At 44.1% G+C, this 10,437-nt stretch overlaps 1 protein-coding gene across 1 annotated transcript in view; it reads left to right on the forward strand.

The window, feature by feature from the left end:
* Positions 1-10,437, forward strand: part of FLT1 (fms related receptor tyrosine kinase 1) — a 200,486-nt gene that overhangs the window by 152,834 nt on the left and 37,215 nt on the right. The window contains exons 16-17 of the mRNA XM_017848483.1: positions 4,274-4,380; positions 10,305-10,437. Coding sequence (XP_017703972.1) covers positions 4,274-4,380; positions 10,305-10,437 — 240 coding nt within the window. The remainder of the gene's footprint in view (positions 1-4,273; positions 4,381-10,304) is intronic.

The raw sequence follows: 10,437 nt of genomic DNA on the forward strand, positions 1-10,437 counted from the left end.
AATGGTCATCTTGAGGATGTTTTTTAATGGGCTGATTCCTTAAATGTGTAAGTGTTTGCACACAAACACATTTGGTCCCACTGAAACGAATTTTGCTTGAGTAAGGACTGTGGAATTAGACTTTGGGGGTCAGCTTCCTGTCCCACAGAATGCAGTGGGAAAGTTCCCACAATCAAGGGGGCCTCTCTTAGTGCATTCCATGCGGGAAGCATCTGCAGAGGTTTTATGCAGACAGTGCAATGTCTCAAGATGCTATCAGCATCTCCGACAGCCAAAGGCCACTGTGTCCTGAGAGGATCCCAATCCCAATCAAATTCCACAAAACTTATTTGCAGCATAAGCAAGAATGTGTGTGCGTGTGTGCGTGCGCGTGTGTGTGTGTGTACAGCAAGGCCGCATTAAACCTCACTCACTGTGGAGAAAGAAACCAAACTCATATGAACTTGAGCTTACAATCTTCCCATTGTGAGGATGTGTACTGAGAGAAAAGGTTATCATACTGAGAAATTTCTTTAAGGAAGTTATTTTCAATCAACCCCATGAGGTTCAGGAAAACTTAAGCACAGCTGACAAAGCAGCAAATAAGCCAATTCATTCATTTGACCACTATTTTCAGGATGTTGACTATATGCCAGGCACTGTTCTGAACCCCAGGGATGTAGCAGTGAACAAGAGAACCATAGCCCTACATTCTGCTGCTTCACTCAGAACTTATAACACACTCATCAGTTCATATTTGAATACCAGACTGTGAGAGCTCCAACCATGCCCTTTCTCTTCTCACTGTATACTAGCACCTAGAACATATCTGCAACAGAGGTGGTGGTCTATATGTTTTATGGAGTAATACACAGGAACAAAGATGTGACCCTAAACTCTTTTTTTTTTTCTTTTTTTTTGAGACGGAGTCTTGCTCTGTAGCTCAGGCTGGAGTACAGTGGCACAGTGGCATGATCTCAGCTCACTGCAACCTCCGCCTCCCAGGTTCAAGCAATTCCCCTGCCTCAGCCTCCTGAGTAGCTGGGATTACAGGCGCCTGCCACCACATCCAGCTAATTTTTTGTATTTTTAGTAGAGATGGGGTTTCACCGTATTAGCCAGGATGGTCTCGATCTCTTGACCTCATGATCCGCCCGCCTCGGGCTCCCAAAGTGCTGGGTTTACAGGCATGAGCCACCGCGCCTGGCCCCTAAACTCTTTAAAACCCTCATGAAACTCTTTAGAGATAGGTAAAGCAAAACATATACATATATATATATATATATTCATTCACCCAACCTGATGAGTAGGGTGAATAAGTTATGGACTCAGTCGACAGGAAGCACACATTTTGGCCGAGAAATAGCAAAAGCCAAAGCATGGAGGTTCACAAGGGTTGGTGTATTTCAGAAACTGTAAGAACTGTGGCATGACTGAAGCAAGTGGGAGGACAGCAGGAGATGAAGCTGAAAAGAGGCAAAGTTGGGCATAAAGGATTTAAGGATTTGGACTTTTATCCTGATGGTGATAGGGAACAGACAATGGAATTTAGACAGAGGAGTAATAGGATTTTAAATTGGTGATTTGGCAAGATCACTCTGGCTGCAGAGGTGGAGGACAGACTGGAGGGAGCCATGGCCAATGAGGTAGTCCTGGTGAGAACTGATAAGGCCTTATTTTAGGCAGTCACAGCTGGGTAGGAGAGCTGATAATTTAATGATCCAAGGAAGTAGAATGGGCAGGACTTCGTGATGGGCTGGATGGAGAGAAAATATCAGTTTCCACTCCAGACTAAAAGATAACTTTGTGGCGGGGACTATGGCCAGTAGGAAGTGATTAATCTGTGCTTGTAAAGGCTGGAAGGATCAGAGAGGAGGAAGTGGCGTACTCTTGGAAACTTAGTGGTTAAGCATGTGCAGTCAGATTATCTGGGTTAAAATCACAGCTCCACCACTTGCAGGCTGTGTGACTTTGGGCAAGAGGCTTAATCTGTCTCTGTCTCAATTTCCTCATTCATACAACAGGAATAATCTAGCTTGTAGGATTTTTGTGAGTCTTTGGTGACACTCAATACATGTTGGTCCTTAGAAAAGTCCCTAGAATAGAAAGCACTAAACAAGGGCCAATGAGTTATTGCTTTTCTCAGGTTTCCAGCTTGTGTATTTGCTATGATTTGGGCAGGAAACCTTGGCTCCACCTGCCTGCAGCCTTTAGATCAAACCCATCACACAGATGCTGAGAAACCCCTGTGGTCTGGTACTGTCCTGTATCTTGTTTTATACTGCCCTATCTTTTCGCAGGTCTGGGTCTTTTGTCTTGTTTTGGTTTTGAGACGGAGTCTCACTCTATCAGCCAGGATGGAGTGCAGTGGCGCGATCTCAGCTCACTGTAACCTCTGTCTCCTGGGCTCAAAGCGATTCTCCTGCCTCAACCTGCCGAGTAGCTGGGAACTACAGGTGCGCCCCACCCCCACCACATCCGGCTAATTTTCTTTTTGTATTTTTAGTAGAGATGGGGTTTTACCATGTTGGCCAGGCTGGTTTTGAATTCCTGACCTCAGGTGATCTTGGCCTCCCGAAGTTCTGGGATTACAGGCGTGCGCCATCGCACTTGGCCAGGTCTTTACTCATACTGGGTCTTTACTCATACTGTTTCCTCTGCCTATAATACCCTCCCCTGCCTTCATCTCTGTGGATTAAAATTCATTTCAAATGCCACCTCTTCAAAAGAGTATTATTAGATTACTATTAGATAGTAGTATATATTAGATTCCCTCAACCACCAAATCTTTTAAAATCTAATTTCTTTGTATTTGCCTTAAGTCTCTTGGTTAGGTTTGAATGGGCTCCTTGAGAGTGGCAACTGTCCCTCATTAATCTTTCTATCTCCTCCAGCCCCTAACCTTGCCTCCAGTACAACTCAATACATCTTTGTTGCATTGAAACAAAGAGCCCCGAAGATGAAGTGCTCATGTATGAAATTGGAGTATTACTGCCACCGATTTCATAGGGTAGTTTTGCATGCTTGAAATATAACAAGTGCTCAGCAAATTAGATCGTCATCCACATCATTATTTCTAAAAAGAAAGTTTCACTTGTCCTTTGCCCACCTTAATATAAACATCTATCTGTCTGTCTCTCCCTCTTTCTCTCCCTCTCTCTTTTGAGACAGGGTCTTACTCTGTTGCCCAAGCGGGAGTGCACAATCATAGCTCACTCACTACAGCCTTGAACACCTGGGCTCAAGTGATCCTCTTGCCTCAGCTTCCAGAGTAGCTGGGATTACACGTGTGTGCTACCACATCTTTTTTTTTTTTTTTTTTAAGAGAAGGAGTCTTGCTATGTTGCCCGGGCCGGTCGCAAACTCCAGGGCTCAAGCAATCTTCCCACCTTAGCCTTCCAAACTGCTGGGATTACAGATGCGAGCCACCACGCCCAGCCACTTCTGTCTCATTATGATTAAGTTAAAGGATAAAGGCATTACTTTAGAATTCCTGGGAAATTGCTCACAAGAATCAATACTGTTCTGGTCCATGGAGGCATTTTTTTTACAAGTTCCAGAGTTCCCTCTCTGGAGGCATGACTTGAATACTTTAAGTCTTTTCTTTTTGGTCTTGGAGGAATAGTGCTCAGCTTTTGATCTCTGTGATTCTGATAGAGAAGGTGACCGGGAAGGATTCAGGTCCAGCAATTGCCTCTTCTATCTCAGGCCCCCCAGTCTGGCTGATGAAGTCAGAAACACAGCCCTAGACACAGGGAGCGGGATGTGGGCACTTTGGGCTGGCTGTTCCAAAGGGAGCAAACAGGCAACTGTGACAGTCCTGGATTTATTTTTATTTTTAAAACCTACTTTGAAGAATTTTGTGAGTCCCAAAGGAGCCCTTTTATGTCATTATTTTGTCTTTTTCTTTAGAGTTTCCTCTAAAACTCATTAGGGAGATTTAACATATTCCAGATTTAGCACTTTAATGGGCTTTTGTTCCTGCCTTAATTTTTTCCTATTTTTAATTTCTCCTCTGATTTTCACTTAGCTATTTTTGGAATTACAAAGTTTGCAAAGTTGACAGCAAAATTTCTGGAAAGCCTTTTCTATGTGAGTTCATTATGTGAGTTCATGTATATTGCCTGGCTCAGTAGGTAAGAGATCTGTCCCAGAGACTGATTTTGTGGCAGCAGATTGGGTTCGCTATGATAAACCATTTAGGGAAACTGAGCCTCTTTTATAAAACCACAAAGATTCTGAGTTTTTGGGAGTTTCTTTTTTGCACCACTATTGTGATTTTTTTTCTCTCCAGGAACCTCGGACAAGTCTAATCTGGAGCTGATCACTCTAACATGCACCTGTGTGGCTGCGACCCTCTTCTGGCTCCTATTAACCCTCTTTATCCGAAAAATGAAAAGGGTAAGAACATAGATGATGTTCTATGCTCCTTTTTATATATATTATAAAATGCCTGATCTGATGTCTAGAGTAGGCAAACAAACGTTGGACCCTCTTTCTCTCCCTTTCCTCTCATTCCTGTTTCTGACCTGGTGAACACAGAAAGAAAATAAATCATCAGAATGTCTCTAACCACAGGGTGGGGTGTTCAACAGAAAAGCCGTAACAATGAACTGATGAATACTTCTCAGGGACAGAAGGTATTTTTGATATAAAATATGTTAATAGAGTCTTTAAAGTCAACGTGCGACATGTGAAACCTTTATTTCCTAACCCTCACTCTCTGCTAATAAATAAAAAGGAGGCTGGGCATGGTGGTACATGACTGTAATCCCAGCACTTTGGGAGCCGAGGAAGGAGGATTGCTTGAGGCCAAGAGTTCAAGACCAACCTGTCCAACATAGTGAGACCCTGACTCTACAAAAAATTTTAAAACTTAGGCAGGTATGGTGGCGCACACCTGTAGTCCCAGCTACTTGGGAGGCTGAGGTGGGAAAATCACTTTAGCCTGGGAGGTCAAGTGAGCAGTGAGTCATACGCCACTGCACTCCAGCCTGAGGGGCAGAGTGAGACCCTGTCTCAAAAAAAAAAAAAAAAAAAAAAAAAGGAAAGGCCCACCTTTGACTTCTCTCATAAGATATTGGAAGTAAAAATAAGTGAACTCTTGTTCTATACTCTCTCAGTCACACCACAAAATTAAGTTCTTTAGACTGTAAGGTCCAGGTTGGCATTCAGGACATGGGATTTCTGTACTTAGGTCTGCAATATGATCTGCTTCTCTGAAATCCAGTGGGAAAAGAGCTTACATTCATTCATTCATTCATTCATTCATTCATTCATTCATGCTTCAAATATTTACTGCATACCCGCTCAGTGCAGCATGCCAGGCCCTGTGGAAGGCCCTCTGGTGACAGTGGGGCAGATGCTGGAGTGAGCAGTCAGGGGAGATTGACTTTAATCAGCCACGCAAATGTCAAACTGCAACTCTGAGTGAACTGAAAGAGTGGCTGCCTAAAAGATGTGTAAGAGGAGTGTTAAGGTAAGGAAGAGAGGAAGGAGTGTTGTAGGCAGAGGGAAGAGCATTTAGAAGGCTGGGCAGGGGAGGGGAACACAGTGAGAAGGAGAGACTGACAGAAGGCCAGGGCTACAGTGTGGAGAACAGGAGGAACAAGGTATGAGGTGAGGCTGCCAAGGAATGGAAAGGGAAGGTGGCAAGGCCTGGCCAGGCAGGGTCTTGTAGGCCATGGTGGGGAATTTGGTCCGTATTCTAAAAGCAACGGGAAGCCTTGGGGAAGAAAGGTATGTTAGGCTAAGGAAGGGATGGGGGAGTGAGGCGCCTAGTGTGACAGATACATGTCTGGAAAAATTATTTTGGCTACTGTGAGAAGAATGGACTGGGGGTTGTGGGGGGAAGAATGAATAGAGAGGCACCTGGTAGAAGACTTCATAGCAGTCCAGGTAAGAAGTTATGGTGGCTGTCGGACATGGTGGCTCACACCTGTAATCCCAACACTTTGGGAAGCCAAGGTGGGTGGATCCAAGATCAGGAGATCAAGACCATCCTGGCTAACAGGGTGAAACCCCGTCTCTACTAGAAATACAACAAATTAGCCGGGCGTGGTGGCGGGTGCCTGTAGTCCCAGCTACTTTGGAGGCTGAGGCAGGAGAATGGCGTAAACCTGGGAGGCGGAGCTTGCAGTGAGCCGAGATCATACCACTGCACTCCAGCCTGGGCGACACAGTGAGACTCCATCTCAAAAAAAAAAAAAGAAAAGAAATTATGGTGGCAGGCTGGGCGTGGTGGCTCACACCTGTAATCCGAGCACTTTGGGATGCCCAGCACTCAGAGTGGATCACCTGAGGTCAGAAGTTCGAGACCAGCCTGGCCAACATGGTGAAAACCTGTCTCTACTAAAAATACAAAAAATTAGCCTGGTGTGGTGGCAGGCGCCTGTAATCTCAGTTACTTAGGAGGCTGAGGCAGGAGAATGGTTTGGACCCAGGAGACGGAGGTTGTACTGAGCCAAGATCACCCCATTGCCCTCTTGCCTGGGTAACAAGAGTGAAACTCCATCTCAAAAACAAAAAAAAAAAAAAAAAGAAAGAAAGTATAGTCGTGGCCAGGCGCAGTGGCTCACACCTGTAATCCTAATCCCAACAGTTTGGGAGGCCGAGGTGGGTGCATCACCTGAGGTCAGGAGTTCACTGCATTCCAGCCTGGGTGACACAGTGAGACTCTGTCTCAAAAGAAAAAAGAAGGAATGAAATTATGGTGCCTCTGACTAAATGATTAGAGTCAAGGGATATTTGGGAAGTAGGACTTGATCAGAAGGCCTCCTCAATTTCTAGAGATTAGCCCTTATTTATATGCCAGGTCTTATGGGAAGCTCTTTATGTATTATGTCAATAAATTATTCCAAAAATATGAAAAGGTAAATATATTATTATTCCCATTTTATAGAGAGGGCAACTGAGGCTCAGCAAGATAAAGTTAACTGATCCAAAGTCACTATGGTTGGACCTTAGTTTCGAACCCAGGCTATTTGACCTTAGATTTGATATTTACAACCAATAAGATATACTTTATAGTGCTGGTATGAGAGACAAAGCCAGCAGCCATCCTCTATGGTAAATGTTTAACATCAGGCTTTTGCCATTTGGAGTGACTGATTTTGAGACATGACAACTAAGTCCACTGCTTGAGAAGGAAACAAAGATCACACAATAGTTTTGAAAGGGGAGATACACCATATAGGGAAATACATCTAACAGAAGCAAAACTTGCCAAATCTGCAAGGGAGGTACAAAGGCTATAGGAGTTCAAAGGAGGAGAAGGGGAGAAAAAACTTCCGAGAAAGCGAGGCTTGAGACAGACTTTGAAGGCTGTAGCTGGAAGGAAAGAAGCAGAAAAACAGCCCGCCCTAGTCCTTCCTACTCCCCAGAGCGGGGAAGTAGTCTGGTTACTTAGCATAGAGGAGCACAGTAGAAATAAAACTGGAAAGGGGCTGGGCACGGTGGCTCATGCCTGTAATCCCAGAACTTTGGGAGGCCGAGGCAGGCAGATCACTTGAAGTCAGGAGTTCGAGACCAGCCTGGCCAACATGGTAAAACCCCGTCTCTACCAAAAATACAAAAATTAGCTGGGCGTGGTGGCGGGCGCCTATAATCCCAGCTACTCGGGAGGCTGAGGCAGAAGAATCACATGAACCCAGGAGGCAGAAGTTCCAGTGAGTCGAGATCATACCACTGCACTCCCAGCCTGGGCAACCAGAGCGAGACTCCACATTAAAAAAAATAAAAAATAACAAAAATAAAACTGAAAAGATACGTTGGGACTAGATTGAAGAGGTCCCTTCTATTTCTAAAATGCTGTGAAATTTTGATGTCAATAATAAAGAATGAGAACAAGAGATCATTATCTCAAAAACGGAATGCCTATAAAATTTGAAAGGGATTGGGGGAGGCAAAGAGGAACAAGACATCCAAAAATATTTCCATGTGGTTCCTCTAACGACAATGTAAATTCCTCATTGATAAAGATGGCATTTTATCTTTTTATCCTCACCCTGCATAGTTATAGCTAACATTTATTGTTATAATTATAGCTAACATTCATTGATGCTTACTGCATACCAGGCCCTGCTCTTAATAGCCTTCCATGGATTATTTCATTTGATATTCACAACAACCCTATGAGATAAGTACCATTATTACAGATAAGAAAACTAAAGTTAGAGGGCCGCTTGCCCACAGTTATGTGTGTGGGTGGGCAGAAGTTGGCCTGTGATTCAAACCCAGGTATTCGGCCCCCATGCCTGGGCTTTGAAGCAGTTAGCTGTGCAGCCTCCATGCCAAGCACCTAGTAGCTGCTCAGTGTTAATGTCAATTGAAAGAATAAATATTTGCCAACTAACATTTTACTATCACAGTCTCCTCAAAGCCCTCGCTTAAGGTTTGTTTGGTGTCTCCTCTCACCTGCCTTATTGAGATAAACCATAAAATTCCATGGGTGCCGCATGGGAGACTGCCTACCACTGCCTATTCCCCTGCCTCTGTCAACACTACTGCCAGCCTCCCCACACACCCTGCATGAGCCCAAGATGTCCCTTGTGAGGTCTCAGCTATCCTATGCCCTGTTGAGGATTGGAGATAGTTTCTCAGGGCTTTGGGTACACTGGACATTGAAAAGTTTAGTCATAAAACCTACTACTACAGCAGCTTCTCTAATGGGCACCCAGTACCCTGGTATAGGAGTTCATACTCTTCAGAGTGTCTGGCAGGCCGGACCCTCATAGTCTAACACCAAAGGCAACCACAGTTCGTGACAAACGTGTTCCATATCGTTTTTTGCTTCTCATCCTTTACGGAGGCCAAGCAAACCTTTCTGCTTTGAGCTATTTGTCACACATTTTAGTGAAAATTTTTGTGAGAAGGAGAATGATTGCGAGTGATGGATGAGGTGAGCTGTGACAGCCCAGCACAGAGTGAGTAAGGGCTGAGGAATGCGGGTGAGTGTGAAACGGTGTGTATGGAGAGGTTGTCTTCTCCATTCCAACTCTGATCCTGTTTAGGGAAAAGCACCAAAAGGAAGGGCCTCAAAACTCATTTAAACGAAGTTTACATAACTTCTGGCCAAGAGTTATATGGGAAACATACTTCCTTTCCATCCTACCCAAGAGTCTGCCCATAGAAATGCAGTCATCAATTCTAGAAATTTGCCCATTAACAGGAAATACCCCCATTGATACAAATCTAAAACATTAAATGTAAATCCACTTATCTATGATCTGAAATAAAGGGTATTTTCTGGGCTTGATTTGCATTACCAAGATAAAAAAGCACTTTAAGGCAGATGTCTGCCTTACTCACTTGACATCCTACCAAGGGACAAAGGAACTCAGAATGTGGCTTGTGTATAAGTCTTATACCATATTTACTCCTTGACCTTTGAAATAATCAATTTTTTTTTTTTTAAGACAGAGTCTCGCTCTGTCACCCAGGCTGGAGGGCAGTGGCACCATCTTGGCTCACTGCAACCTCTGCCTCCTGGGTTCAAGCAGTTCTCCTGCCTCAGCCTCCCAAGTAGCTGGGACTACAGGCATGTACCACCACACCTGGCTAATTTTTGTATTTTTAGTAGCGATGGGGTTTCATCATGTTGGCCAGGCTGGTCTAGAACTCCTAACCTCAGGTGATCCACCCACCTCAGCCTCTTAAAGTGCTGGGATTACAGGCCACCACATATGGCCTCAACTTCCATTTCTTACAGAAGGTAAACCTTACTCTAATCTCACTAGGGATTCAGCTACAACCTTTCCAGATAGCTGAAGCAACTAAGAGGTCAGGCGTTCTGAAAGTTTAAACACTTCATAAGAAATGTGCCTTTCAGTGCCCCAGGGATCCTGGGTTTACTTTGCCACTTCTTGCCTTTCCTATATATGTAGAAAAGCCACAATGCACCCGACTGTTGGCCCATCTGTAATGTATATTCCTGCTTATACAAGATGGCCATGGAAAGTTATTTTTAGTCATTGTTTGGAATGACTTTATAAAAATGCTTTGCATTTTTTAGCAAGACCATCATATAATTGTTTAAGATCAAGTACAACACATAAGGTCACTGGAGAATTTGAGCGCATGTTATCCAAGATGGGATGGTAGAGCTCACATTACAGAAATGTAGTGTGGGAATAGTAAGGAGTTGTTTAATAGAAATTGCACACTCAAGTGTGATGAGTGTATGTGAATGTGGAGAAGTACTTTCTGTACCTGGCCACACAGTTTCAACCAAACGATCCCAAATAAAACAGTGGATGTTAACTGAATATCCAGGATTCGTAAAGTTGTTTTCTTCTTAATGACTTTGAGATCTCTTTATTTCTCAGTCTTCTTCTGAAATAAAGACTGACTACCTATCAATCATAATGGACCCCGATGAAGTTCCCCTGGATGAGCAGTGTGAGCGGCTCCCTTATGATGCCAGCAAGTGGGAGTTTGCCCGGGAGAGACTTAAACTGG

The sequence above is a fragment of the Rhinopithecus bieti genome, unplaced genomic scaffold, assembly GCF_001698545.2.
Source record: "Rhinopithecus bieti isolate Rb0 unplaced genomic scaffold, ASM169854v2 scaffold_28547, whole genome shotgun sequence".
Taxonomy (NCBI): domain Eukaryota; kingdom Metazoa; phylum Chordata; class Mammalia; order Primates; family Cercopithecidae; genus Rhinopithecus; species Rhinopithecus bieti.